Raw genomic sequence first — 14163 nt, forward strand, 5'->3', positions numbered from 1 at the left:
GGCTGATAGAGCAGAGTAACAATCTGAGGCTCTAAGTGGCAAAAACAAGCAATTTTAGTGGAAGCTCTTTTGATGGTGTACAATTATCTGCAGGAATTACACTGCAGCCATTTTCAGGGCTGCAGCTTCTCGCTCCAGATTGGACCCGTTCCAAAAATTGTCACGAACGACTCTACAGCTAAGATCAGATCTGTGTATGAGCGTGATTCAGATCTGTATGCAGAGGACCAGCTGCCTCCATCAACTCGGGTGCAGGAAGAAAGGTCTCCTTTTGTTGCCCGTCTGCTGCTTCTTGTCTGCTTGGCTTTACCTCTTTATGGCGTGGAAAAGGTGAGAAATAGAGGATACCGAAAGGATCCTGATGCTGACAAGGTAAGACAGAGTTTGCGCGAAGATTACCATGTAGCCGCTGTGATCATTTCCAAAAGTAGACATGTGGCATTCCAGGAGAAATTTTGTAGCTTCTCAGAACGAAAAATTCACCGGAAATACCAATTTGAGAAATATAAGGAAAATATAATGATTGTACTGAAATGACGTTATTGTCACTTATTGTGCATCTCTGTATGCTTGAACGCATCTCTGTTAACATGCGCATGTTATGTTCCTAAAACTACTCCTGGGATTACTTTTTCTTGCGGAAACAGCTAGCCTGGCTCTGTCCAAAGTTAATATCCACCGCTCTCTCTGCTGCCTTGTAATCACTCTGCCCACGGGTTTCAATGGTAGCAAAGGGGGTTGGTTGCTCTGCGAAGCCTCATTCCTCATAAGGCCCGCTCTCCATGGCGTGAGCCTCACCAAGACCCCAGTGCCTCTCGCCATGACTCGTCTTCTGTGGCCTAAGGGCAGAGCGCCCCAGGCTTCAGAGTCAGCTGTGACGCTGTCTGATAGCAGGATGAGAGGCTAGTACACCGTGCACACACACACACACACACACACACACACACACACACACACACACACACACACACACACACACACACACACACACACACACACACACAAACACCACTGCCCTCCCTTACTCCCCACCGTTTGTTGTCATGCTGCTTTGCCAGCATCGAACATAATGAGACTGAAGCTCACACACGTGTTTTTATACTTTACAGAAAGGAGATATTGGAAATTTATCACAAGTTGCAGCGTTTTCTTGACCTGTGATTGGCCAAAGTCTCTCATTGCAGGCAAGATTTTATAAAGCCCATAAACAGAGGCAAGAGGAGGTGCAGAAGTCTAGTTTTCTGTCAAACCACTCCAATTACAATATGCTGAAAGTTTATTATGGAATCTTTGGCCAGTGGTGCCAAAATAAAACTTCCTACAGCAGCTTCAATGAAATGTACCTAACAGCACCTCTAAAGCTCACTAAGTAATGTGATATCTTGTTTAATCCATTGAAAAACGTAAGTGTAAAAACTACAAGTTGCGGTTTGCAGGGGATTATGTGCTGGAAGCTGTAATTTCTGAAGTTTCCACAGGCCGCCTTCAGTGGCTGCTCCCAGCTTTTGTTACCTTTGTAGCATTTGAGCACGCACAGGTACTACATTTCCCCCTTCATAAACAGTCATTTTACTTATTTTTGTTGCCTTTGGATGGAGCCAGACTTGCTGTTTCCAGTCTTTATGCCAAGCTAACTCACTGCTGACTGTAGCTGTACACACAGATATGAGAGCATCAGTCTTCTCTCATCTTGGAAAGAGAGTGAATAAGCAGATTTTCCTCATCCTTTAAGTGGTTATTTAACTGCTGTGCTAAAGTTATACTCTTCCAATTAGGGTTTGGAAAATAAAACAATGAACGTTTTCCTCCTCCTGAGACAGTCTGGGTGTTCCCTGGATTTCATTTGTGTTGTCTTCTCTTTGCTCCCTCCAGTTGAAGGGCTGTGTGAGGGTGTCAAAGCAGGGTTGGTGGATGTGGCTGTGTGGGTGGGGACCTGTGCTGACTACCCCAGAGGTGACGCGTCTACAGGGTGGAATTCAGTATCCAGGATTATCATTGAGGAGCTGCCCAAATAAAAAAAAAAAAGGGTTTGTGTTCAAGGGAGGGACCAGCGCTGGTCGTTTAAGTGTATGTTATCTGGCCTTCAAAATGATCGGGTATGGTTTGCTGAGGGGTCACAGCATCACTGATGGTAACTTGAATGTTTTTGTTTTCTTTCAGTGCCATACTAGTTGACAGGCCTATAAACAAGAATACTGTGTCATTCTGTCTTACATAAACTTTGTACTGTAGCTGTACTGCTCATGGCTGCTGTTGGTTTACAGTAACCATTTAACAGACATCGCAACAAGACACTGACGATATTTGAACTATGTACTCATGTGACCTGTTTGTATTCATTATTACTGTTAATAAAGTCTTTTTTTAAAGAACCGAACACAAACTATACGACTCCTTGTTGAGCAGCTTTGAAATACCACACATTTAATTCAGTGTAGCCACAAAAGCAATAGATTTAATGTATTTGTCTGTATCAAATACTGACAATGCAGTTTATGATTTGTTGCCAGCAAACAAAGATAATCTGAACAAACCTATGAACTGAGGGATAAATGTGTTGGTGTGTCGGGAACTAAAATCACCTCCGTCGCTGTGGTCTGTAAAGGAATAATTTAAGACACAAACTCATTTTACACACACAGGCAACTGGAAACCTGAGAAGATTTGCTGTTGATAATCAGCTTTTCACATTTCAGCCTGCGTCCCTTTCTGCCATCAGAAAACACCAAACGGAAACAGAACTATGGGGAAACACTGAGCAACCTCCTCTGACATGAGCATGATATGCTGATACACACATCACTTTTAAAAAAGACAAACATCGTGGCAGCATGTCCTTTGGTGTGTACGGCAACATGATTTTCCCATGAGTCAAAGTGTCTGTTATGCATCAGTGACAAATGCCATCTTCAACATCATCACATTTCACTAAAACACAATTTGTATTTAAAAAACAAACAAAAAACTAAACACAGTTCATTCCATTAGACAGTTTGGCATCTTCTTCATTCATTCAGTGCAAATGACCGTTTCACATCAGCACATTTACACGCACACTGTGCATAGGGTTCGCTTTCAGTCTCATACTTTTCGCCTTGTGCGTCTGAATGGCTCAGAGTCGTTGCAGCTATCCATGCCATGCTTTAAAGCCTCATTTATGTTTTCCCAGAAGGAAACTAGACACATTCTCATAAACTACGAAGGTGATGCAGCAGGCAGGAGTGACACGAATCACGTTGGGGATGATGCCTTTGTAGAAACCAATGGCGCCTTCGTTCCTGCCGAGACAAGGGGGAAAAAAAAAAAAAATTTAGACACTGAGACTAGATGGCATGTTCGGCTGCTTTGTGAGTGGATCAGTATCATACCTCCATGTCCGTCTGATGACATCAATAACTCCATTGTATCTATTGTGCTGGTCTTGCAGGCGGGCTCGCACCACCTGATATAGGTATGTTGTGGCCACAGCAAATATTTTGGATAATGCTGCCATTGTGATATATTCCAATGCGTTCTGTTTACACAGATAAACAGATGGAGAGAGAGTGAGGGAGCAAAGTAGGAAAACTGATGAGTCACTGCTAGTTATCAACTGTGGGCAGAGTTTTATTAAACTGAAAAGTTACAAGCCTGAGTTTTATTAAACGCTGAGCTTGTCTCCAGACTGCTTGTGACAGATGGGGTTAATGACTCACCAGCTTTGAATCTGAAGGCGCTTTCCTGTATTTGTTGTAGTCTCTCTTGAGCTCTTCGTAGGCCATGAACTGCAGTGCTCCATGAGATGTGCCAAACAGACCAGGAACATAACCCTATGACAAGCATATTATTGGAAGTCAATCTTTCATGGCGTACTAATATATCCACAATATCCATCATGTAGAAGTGGGGAAGCCTTATATTTGTAGGCATGTGCTTATTTAAAAGCTAATTTATCAGGTTTTTATCCTGCCAGGACAATAGAATTCACATAAAGCTAAAATGTACCTTAAAAATTCTAGATGTTATGGCCAAAACCCAGGGGTTGTTGAGTTCTCCACTAAATCTAATGTAGGCTGGTGATGCCCTCTAGTGGTGATTCATGATCAATACAAACCAGCATTTCAGCCCAGTAGGTCAAAGGGCAACTGTTGCTGTAGTATTTCCTCTACCAAACAGCTTACCTGTCATTGGGTAAAACAAGCATCTTGTGCACTGCTATATTGAACATACAAAGATACCCCTGATATCTAACCTTGTACAGTCCGGGCACTCCCTCGTGGCGGTAGATCTTGACCAGAGCATCGATCATCCCCTTGTACTGTTTACCAGTTGGGTCAGCATTGTACTGCAGCACCAGTCGGGTCTTGGTCACCCATATTGGGTTAGTTATGGTGAGCGTTAGGGCGCCTAGGTGAGGACAGGAAGGCACATTAAGAGTGAGGCTGACCGCATGTACCAAACAGATTCTCTGGAGTGCATTCAGCAGCTACTTTAATAACCGTTAAGTGTTTTTAACATTATTAACAGCACGTCTTGACATCTATTATAAAATGGTGAGAGTATAGTCACATTGACACCATGAATCCATGAAACTAATTAACCTCTTTTAAAGAACGACATGCTGGTATCGTGCCATTTCCTGACTCACATTAGATCCCAACATGCCATCTGAGCAGCAAGAGCATTTCTAGCTTAATGCTTCATGCGTGAAAGGCTGTTGTGTGGGCAAACTACGAGTCAGGTGTTTCTAATAAAAACCCTACAGAAGCTTCACTTTCAGCCCCTAACTTTAACTGGCCCGTGGGAGGCGGATCAATGTGCCCCTGTGAAACTAAAATGAACAGAAGGAGTTAGTTTAACCTAATTTGTGTTTGCCTCCTGCCTGAGGAAGCCAGCTCAGAGCAGTATTATCTGGCTGTTGTTGTTGACTGTGTGCTGATGGTGTGTGTGTGTCAGCAGGGCCGCAGTGTTCAGTTCCACGTAAGGCCAACTTGCTGCAGCTGCAGAGACCAGGTGCTCCGTGGCACTCAGCTCAGTCTGACGATCCTCCTTCGTGTATCCTTTGATTGCACTGTAGCTGTAAGGGAGGGAGTGTGGGAAATAAGACATGTTACAGTTACATTTCCTTTTAAAAGCCCAAAACAATTCATGAAAAATAGCATGACGCAGACATGGTCCGAATGGTTTATAGCTTATAGGTTACGTACAACAAGAAGTAGAGACCCCAAGATGATCCAGCACCCCAAACATTGGGTGTCACTCCCTGGTACAGTCCTCTCAGTCCCTCCTGCAGCCACACACTCTTCATACAGTGCAATATGCCACTGTACTTTGGTCTTAAATCCAATCCTTACTATATTGAAAGGACATCAAATACCTTTGTTAAGTCATGTCGTCTGAAAGCCATAGCAGCATGGTATCGCTGTCATCAAGCAAATCAATTTAAAAATATACGATTTCTAACAGGAGTGCTGAACATATGTTTCCATGCAAGCAACAGAAACAGTAGGTTCACACTTCCCAGAGCTCCTCAGCGGTATTATTATTATTAAGCATTACCGATGACATGATTACGACATACAGTGATCAGGACTTGAAAAACATTATACCTGCAAATCTGATTTTGACCAGATCCAGAGGGTGAAGCACAAGTGTTGACACCACACCTCCACTGAGTCCCGCGACCAGATTTTCTATCTTGACATGATTAAAGACCTGTCGGACGTGTTCGGCTATTGAGAAGGCAGAAATAGGTTTACGTGACAGACCTGGTTCTGGGACGCTAACGGCGCCTGGATTTGGAGCGGAGCTCATGTTTACTCGTAATTAACTTTTAGCTAGCTCCTGTCAGCTAGCTGTGTTAACACCGCGAGGTAAGGTAATGCTAAAATCTTAAACCAGTGAGACGACGACTCAGTAACACTGGGGCAAAATGCAAATGTGGTATACAGACGGTACTAATTCCCGGAAACTTCTTCATTTTCTAACTAAGTCGAGCCACGTTGTTGACATGCGGTAATACTCCATAGCTGCTGTAACATTAAACATCATGTCATGCAACGGTGCCACTGCGCGACCTTGCTGCTAGTATTAACTATCTGTGAAGCTGCAATAATTTAAGGTGCTTCCGGTTGTAACCTTCAAAATAAAACCACTTTAGATGAAATAGGTATGTGTTGGGGGATCAGCACTGAACTTTGTTGACGTTGAAAATGTGAATGGGATTTTTTTTTAAATGGTCTCAAGACATCTGAATGACGCTGATAAAAACGACAGTAATAAGAGTTTCAAAATTTTCCATGAAAAATTTACAGTTCACATTTGTTCAAGCCTGTGTATTTTCTCATTATTTATCTCTTAAAGAATGCTGAATACTTAATCATTATGTCGATTATGTATTGCCTCACAGCAAGAAGGTTGCCGGTTCGATCCCCGGGCGGGGCCTTTCTGAAGTTTGCATTTTCTTCCCGTGCATGCGTGGGTTCTCCCCGGGTACTCCGACTTCCTCCCACAGACCAAAAACATGCTCATTAGGTTAATTGGTGACTCTAAAGTTGCCCCTAGGTGTGAGTGTGAATGGTTGTCTGTCTTTGCATGTTGTCCTGCAACCGGCTGGCGCCCGGTTCAGGGTGTACCCCGCCCCTCGACCGTTGAAGCTGGGATAGGCTGCATTCCCCCCGATCCTTAGGTGAAAGTATGGAATCTGACCAAACGCGAATGTGTCCGCACGCTCCAAGCACATGAAGGTTTTGTCCGGGGAATGGTCGTCCGCCACTGTGGAACATCCTTCTTTACGGTGACTGCTGCCCTGCAACATCTCAGAAGACTTTTCCCAGTCTTCTTTAATTAGCTGACCGCCAATGCAGCTTCTGTTTTCTGTCTCGGCATGCTGACTGTGACAGGTTGGTGACGACAAAACAATCAAGCAATGGAAAATAGAGGTGCCAGGTTATGGAGAGGAAGAGGAGCCACTCAACACTATTCTGGGCAAGGTATGATCAGTGGGCGTCTGCTGTAGTGTTGTTATCAAAGACAGTTGTGGTTACATTGTGATTATGGTAAAATCCTGCTCTTTTGATGACCATGGCCTCTGTCCTCTCAAGGGACAGTGAAATATCACTTTTTTATTATTGTAAGAAAAGATACTTGCCCCCTGCAGACAGTCTTCACAGGACTGGACCACCACCGGAAGGAGGCTGTGTTTGCAACATGTGGCCAGCAGGTGGACATCTGGGATGAGCAGAGGAGCAGCCCAATCCGCTCTTTCACCTGGGGCATCGACAGCTTCAGCTCTCTCCGCTTCAACCCTGTGGAGGTAAGACACAATGTTTCCACCAAACTCAGACGGGCCCTGTCTTGTCCCTGAGTGAAGAACGCTTTGTCCATGTCCATACTCACATCAAACTGGTTCTAGTCAGACTTCTTTAAATCCGCCACCCTGCTGATGGCCTTTGAAGTCAAATGAAGACTACAAGTGAGTTGAGGGTGTTGAAGATTGTTGCAGGGAGAGTAATGCATGTGATAGTACTTGTGCACTGAATGAAGTCTTCTGTTCACCTGCTCAAGAGTCAGTACTCCAACAGAAGGATTCTTACATGTAAAAATGTTGAGCTCTGCATCATTGTCAGACCTTCAAAACAGATGGGAGATAAATGCACTTTCCCATTGTTGTTTTACTGATGTGTTTTCCAGTAAAGTGCAGTTTTATTCATGGGCCTAATTTTGCTCTTTCTTCATCTCCTCAGTCTCTACACATATGACATGAGGTACCTGGAGCAGCCAGTCACAGTGCACATGGACCATGTCTCTGCAGTGCTGGATCTTGACTACTCTCCCACTGGGAAAGAGTTTGCATCTGCCAGTTTTGACAAAACCATCCGAATCTTCCCTAAGGATGGTGGCCGCAGCAGGTCAGTAACACCAGTATAAAAGATGACCGTTGTCTTTGTGTTATATGTCTACAGTGATTATATTAGTGGTCCATAATCAACTACTATTTCTGCTGGTCTGAATGAGTCGCAGTAGAGTAAGCAATACAAGGCTTTTACTTTACTCTGTATATTTACTTTATTCTGTATATATATACATGATCAGACTGTGTTGATTGGATCACATCATACCTTTTGAGTGGTTTATTGATATTTAAACTAAAGAAACAGCAGCACCCGTGTCTTACCTACTATGGCAACTCAAAATGTCTGCTGTGAAATCAACCTATTGGCTAGCATAGCTGATAATAGTTTCTTGGTGATAAAGCTAGTATGGCATGCTAGTTGTTATGACTGACCTTCTTACCCACCAAAAAAACAAAACAAGACATAGCATTTATTTGGTCGCTATGTGACGTAATGGGACATGCAGTGCTCTTTGTTCTTTTGTCGAGCTCCAGAACAAATAGCCACAGTTGTGCTGCAGTAGCATCACATCAAGGCCAGGTCCAGCCTTACAATGCTAAATAACTGTGTTGTAGAAACATCTGAGAACATTTGGAACTTGGCAATGTGTGGATATATATTTTTTTCCTGCCAGTATAGACCTTTTATACAGCACATTTTGACTTGTCATAACAGGTTAGTAAAATTAACAGTGGTCTCAATTAATCACACCAGGGCCATGGTAGTGAGAGTAAAGCAGGAAGAAGTGTGACATTGTTGTAGAGCCACAAATTAGATGAATAGGTCCACAAAACCTGGGATTTTAACAAGCGACACTGCTGTTAGCAATCCAAAACATTATTTATAGGTTTATGATAAGTGTTGCAGCAGCATCGTGTTCCTGGTCAGAGTGAGTGGTGGTAATCCTGTGTATTGTAACACTTGATTCTGTATATGTGCTTATTTTGTTTGCTAACAAAGGTGCTGTGCTGCCTTATTTTTTTTTCTTTTTCTTTCTTTTTTTTCTCTCTTTGAAATTTAGGGAAGTGTACCACACCAAACGCATGCAGCATGTCATCTGCATAAAGTGGTCAGCAGACAGCAAATACATCCTGAGCGGGTCTGATGAAATGAATATCCGACTGTGGAAAGCCAACGCGTCTGAGAAGCTCGGAGTGGTGAGTCCTGCCTTGTCTTCTCTGTCGTTCCTGCTTCCACTTGTGTTTTCAGCTGTTTTCATATTTAAGGCAGCTTGCTGCTTATTAGTGGTGGCCTGTGTACCAATCAACAGCTGTATTTCCCTCAGCTGTCAGATGCACTGTATACTGTATGTCCCTCCAGTCTCTTACCTGATCTTGTTTTATGAGTTCGCTGCATTCTTCCACACAGCTGTGGCCCTGGGCCCACCTCAGCAGGGTAAGCGTGGGGGACTGTGCCAGGAGCTCCTGTTGCCAAATGCCCTGATGGATGCTGACTTAGGGTAGAATCATTCTCAATAAGTACAATGTACCAGTTGGCACAGCTACTCCTGTGGCAGGTGGAAGTCCAAAAAACTCAAAAGACTTGTGCGGTTGTTTGTCAGATCGGCAACAAAAGATTCAGCTAAAACGCTCACATCTCTATTGACTTTTAATATCTGGTTTAATAAGGATCGTGTATATTCTGTTCACGTAATATAGGCTGTGCTAGCAGAAACGATGGCCTTAATGTATGCTCAACTGTCACATAAAGCTCCTGTAAAATGCTGGGAAGTGTTCCAGTGCCCCAAATCCCAGTTATGGCTGATTAATAAAAATCAATGGCGTCTCATGTGCCATCACCAACAGCCATCTTTCATTCCTAATCGGATTCACCCTTGCTTATTCTCTTAATGCAGCTTCAGAGTGGAAAATTGGCCCGCTTTTGGCACTTGTTTTACTGTCCCGGTGTAAGAGAAGATTTATTCGCAAGCTTTGCACTTAAAGAGATCAGACAAGGGCTGCTCCTATCAGCAGTTTAAATCGGCCAATCACTTAAAGCGGGCTACTCTGAACATAATGAAGTATTAACAATCAAGTTGTTCTGAAAGGGTCTTTAATTATCAAGAAATGCTGAAATGCTGAATCGAGGCTTTGTCTGTATCTGAAGGCATCACACTGGGCCGATTGGGACTTCTCTATCAGTTGCAGCATATCACTTTTTTTCCCTCATAACTTTGCAGCAGCAGCCTCTTGACTGCAGTGTAAATAAGGCCCTCTGTGAGACCTAAAACATGTCGAATCGATCAACTCCTGTTTATTTTCAGTCCGGTTAAATTTATTTGCCCTGCGCTCAGAGCCTCGACTCATCACTATCAATTCATTTAAGGTTGGAAAGTTTGGACTGACTGACATTGATGTGCTGTGTTACTGTTTGGCTTGTGTGCTCCATTGATCAAATGAAGAATATTCAGGTATTTACAGTCTGATCAAAGACACCATGTAGCATCATTAAAGGAGAATGGGACATTATTACAAATTGAGTCTCATCTCTGTGGGTTCGTCCATCATTTCTACTGCTTGCAATCATGCTGTGCTTACCAAGTTGATTGCTGATGTCAGGGAACATGGCGGCATTGCTAGAAAGAAGTCAGAGAGGGAACAGCAGCGCAGCAAGAACGGCTTCAGTCCTCTGCCCGTGTGTGCACTGGAAGTGTTCAGCGTAACGCTGCTGTGTGGTCACTCATGTCCGAAGCCAATGCGCAGCCAATGTAGTTACACATGTGAAGTGGACTTGAAGCTTAAAAAGATATGCGTGTGAGTGCAGCTTGAGCTTCGCACAGCCGGTGGAGACAGCTGTATTGATTACAGATAGAAGCGCATGAGTTCCTCATTTGACCTGGGCAAGTGGAATGAGGCTGAAACTTCTCCTGTGAGGACCAGGAGCAAGAAACACGAGCACTCAGGCAGTCTTTGGAGGACTCTGCGGCTTTAGCAGTTAGTAGGTATAACACCGTCAGCTGCTCATATGTTTGACTGTTTGAGAAAAGGATCAAACTTGATGCAGCATAAGCAGAGATCAGCTTGTGATCCATGCATTCTTCTCTCTGGTCAAAGCGAGGAGCAGGTTACAGAGATCTAGTCAGCTCACTTCTTTTTGACGTCACTGTGTGACTCCTGGCACGCTGCTGTAGACTCTCTAATAATTGTCTCTATGTTGAACTCATTCTTCAAGCTTTTTGACTGCCCCTGCAATCATGCCTCTGTTGTATTTTCATATTTCTGTGCTAAATAGGTACAAATCACATGATCCCCGCTATCCAAACAAAAATCTAAATGAAGCCTCATCCTCTGCTATCTCATATCCATCTTGTTGAGATTATACAAACAGTGTTTAGCAGCCTAACCGTGTGTGTATCCAGGGGAATTAGTTTAGTCCAACAGGATCAGCGTCTAACAGCTCTTCTCCACCAAATTGAATCTGAGACAAATCATTGCTTTTAATTAGAATAAAAGCCTTCGAGGAGGGCAGCCTCAGCCAGGACGAGTAGCTGGTGGTTTTTACGAGGGAGACAGAGAGGGAGGGATGTTGTTGAGCTGGTGTCTTCACTTTTTTAACGGACATCGATTCCGTTTTGAATGAGTATGTTGTCAAAATGAAGTTGCTTACTGTACCGGCCAGCAGTTTATGATGTAAGACAGGGTCCGGTAACTGTCAGTAATTAACAAAATGCCACCTGAGGCGAATGCAAACTGCCTCTTTCTAGCCTTTTATGGGCTTGTTTAAGAAGTAGAAGTAAAATATAGTAAGTTGGTGAATCATATCAGCAACCATCTCCAGCCTGACACTTCTCTCACCATCAGAGCCCACTGTGCTGTTCACATTCATGTTCACGCTGCAGGTATCAATACAACTTTACAAGTTAAATGCCTGTAACAAGGCCACTGACTCATCTCTAGAAGGTATCCTGCTTCTCCATTCAGAGAGGGTCCTCCTCTGTAGCCTGTTCTGAAGGATACACTTCTCACTAGAACAACAGCAGCATTGGTGGTTTAGATGCCTAAAACTACCAGTGTTTACCTGAAAATGATGTTTTGTGGCAGTATGAATTACTGTTGTCTTTCAGAAGCAGCATTTTTGCTTTTTTCCCCAAAAGTTAGATGAGAAGATTGATACAACTCATGTCTGTCTGTTGCCAGCACGACACATCATGAACCAAAAAAGCAAATGAATTTTGTGTGAACGAACTCACATTAGATTCATGTTTCCAAGTTGTTTTCTTGGCTCAATAAGACCTCGACCTCACCAGTTCCCTATATTTAGCAATGTAGTTGACAAAATAATCTCACTGCGAGCTGCATTTTTTTAATCCACCCCACCTTTCTTCTGTTTTAACCGCCTGAATCTAACTAACCTTCAGCCATAATGACGGCAGATCAGAAAACAGTCGTAGAAGCCATTTTTGGGATACTTTGGAACACGGCAACAGCATTTTTCTTTTCTAACAAACTCATCCTCTCTTGTTTCATGTAGCTGTCACCGAGGGAGAGGGCTGCCACCAACTACAGTCAGAAGCTGAAGGAGAAGTTCCAGCACCACCCGCACATCAGACGCATCGCCCATCACCGACATCTACCGAAGAGCATCTACCATCAGAGAGCGGAGCTGGGGATTATGAAGGAGGCTCGCCGCAGAAAGTACGTGTTCATTGTTTCTCCTCTCGGTTCCTTTTTGGAAAACGGAGCTCGCTAATTTATCTATAGGAATGACACGACGTCCCCTCTGCGTCGCTGTAGAGGTGATGGGGTATGTCTGACCTGCGCAGTCACACCGACCTCATGGAAAATCTCACAGATGGGACTGCCCCCAGTGACATGGTCTCAGTAGGCCTTACATACTCATCTACAGCTCGTATGGTGGATTGGTTGTCCCAGCTTGCCCTGCTGTCCAGTGATTCATAGCTCAGTCTGTGGCTTTTTTTTCCTTTTTCCTTTTTTTCCTAATTACTGGTTACTGGTATTGTGACACACCAGTCATGTGTTTGGACTGTGAATGATTTACTATTCATGCTGTATGCATTATTTTCAGAGAGCATTAGTGTAGTCGCTGACGTAGGTGTTAGGTCAACAGTCTCATATTCAGTCTCTTCGTCCTTTCTGTTTGCTGATCCCTCCCCCCCTCCATCCCTTCCTGAATATTCTCACCAGCAGATTGAGTCACTCGCATCTCTTCCTCTTTTGTTTTCCAGGGAGAGTAATGTCCGCAAGCACAGCAAACCCGGAACAGTTCCTGTGGTGTCTGAGAAGGAGAAGCATGTTGTGACTGTGGTCAAGTAGACGGAGGCAGAGAAGAGAGCATAGGACAGAGGGGCTGCCATCGAGAGATGAGGTGGAGCCCAAGATCACACCCACATGGGACACGTTCAGACTGCTCTCACTTAAGAATAAAAGAAAAAGGTTGAATGTGTCGGTCATGGGAAGAGCAAGTGACCAATTGAAGTACAAGGACACCAATTCCAAAGCATTCTTTCTCCGCCGTTCACTTGAGTGACTAATTCCCACCACTATGACAGTTTAAGGAATTAAGAACAGATTAAATTGATCTCATGTTTAAAGAAAGAAATGTGCTATAGTTGATTATTAAAACTAGCAGAGACGGTGTAAAGGTTTCAGTATGCTTCACATGACAAAAGTGTTCTGCTCCTGAAAAAGCTTGCTGTCGTAGCCTCATCCTGACATCGAGAGCTTGGCAGTGAAGTTCAAACGCTGTTCTGTTCACACCTGACCAACTGCTCCATGAAGTGCCGTCAACATTAGACGATCTGACCAACATTTCTTTCAATGCATACTGACGCCTTCAGGTTGTTTCCTACTTTTTACTACTTTTTTTTGCTAATGCTGTGACATCTTAAGTTGACTTTTAGCCATTGTACTGGACATTAAACCCTGATGTTTGTAAAATAACCAGCCTGAAAGAGGGCAAAGAAGGTGGGTTTACCATCAAGAGTGGCAAGGACATTTTCCCTTCAGTTTTTCCATGGTCCCCCTCAGTTCTGGAGTATTTAATTACATTTTTAGCTGGCACACCACACTCAACTCTGTATCTCTAAGGGACCTACACTCTTATTTGCTGATGTGTATTTATGATAAACTTCTAAACTAAGTGTAAGCTGGGAAAACATGTCATTTCCAAAAAGTCATGATCTTGTTGCAGCAGATTACTGCAAAGGTGCTGATTTACTTAACAGCCATAATGAGGTAGAGGCTCTATCCTCTTAATGTTGTCTTTCAAATCCGATCAGTGCCGCAGCGTCAGAGAGAGAGAGCTGTGTTTGGGGAAGGGTTTGGGACCA

The 14163-nt window shown here is 43.6% G+C and overlaps 1 protein-coding gene and 1 pseudogene across 2 annotated transcripts; one reads left to right on the plus strand and one right to left on the minus strand.

Annotated features, from left to right (window-relative positions):
• Window positions 1-2430: 2430 nt before the first annotated feature.
• On the minus strand, window positions 2431-6097 carry LOC139333566 (solute carrier family 25 member 32-like). Of its 2 annotated transcripts, XM_070966038.1 has the most exons (7): window positions 5589-6097; window positions 5187-5332; window positions 4840-5056; window positions 4232-4386; window positions 3696-3809; window positions 3369-3514; window positions 2431-3278 (listed from the first exon to the last, which is right to left on the minus strand). In XM_070966038.1, exons 4-7 carry the CDS (start codon window positions 4286-4288, stop codon window positions 3152-3154), a joined length of 444 nt encoding a protein of 147 aa, XP_070822139.1. In that variant the 5' UTR covers window positions 4289-4386; window positions 4840-5056; window positions 5187-5332; window positions 5589-6097; the 3' UTR covers window positions 2431-3151. The 2 variants fall into 2 exon arrangements, with proteins under 2 accessions (XP_070822139.1, XP_070822138.1); XM_070966037.1 differs by having other exon boundaries at window positions 4232-5056; window positions 5589-6081.
• A 574-nt stretch (window positions 6098-6671) lies between these two features.
• Window positions 6672-13977, plus strand: LOC139333571 (DDB1- and CUL4-associated factor 13-like; annotated as a pseudogene).
• Window positions 13978-14163: the final 186 nt, after the last annotated feature.

Source organism: Chaetodon trifascialis, chromosome 7 (genome assembly GCF_039877785.1).
Source record: "Chaetodon trifascialis isolate fChaTrf1 chromosome 7, fChaTrf1.hap1, whole genome shotgun sequence".
NCBI classification, from domain to species: Eukaryota; Metazoa; Chordata; class Actinopteri; order Chaetodontiformes; family Chaetodontidae; genus Chaetodon; species Chaetodon trifascialis.

Bases quoted from the DNA above. Each gene is read 5' to 3' on its own strand.
- LOC139333566 (XM_070966038.1), bottom strand. From the start codon at position 4,288: ATGATCGATGCTCTGGTCAAGATCTACCGCCACGAGGGAGTGCCCGGA. The intron at 3,515-3,695 runs GTGAGTCATTAA...CTGTGTAAACAG, and splicing joins CGCCTTCAGATTCAAAGCTG to AACGCATTGGAATATATCAC. The intron at 3,279-3,368 runs GTATGATACTGA...TTGTCTCGGCAG, and splicing joins GTCATCAGACGGACATGGAG to GAACGAAGGCGCCATTGGTT.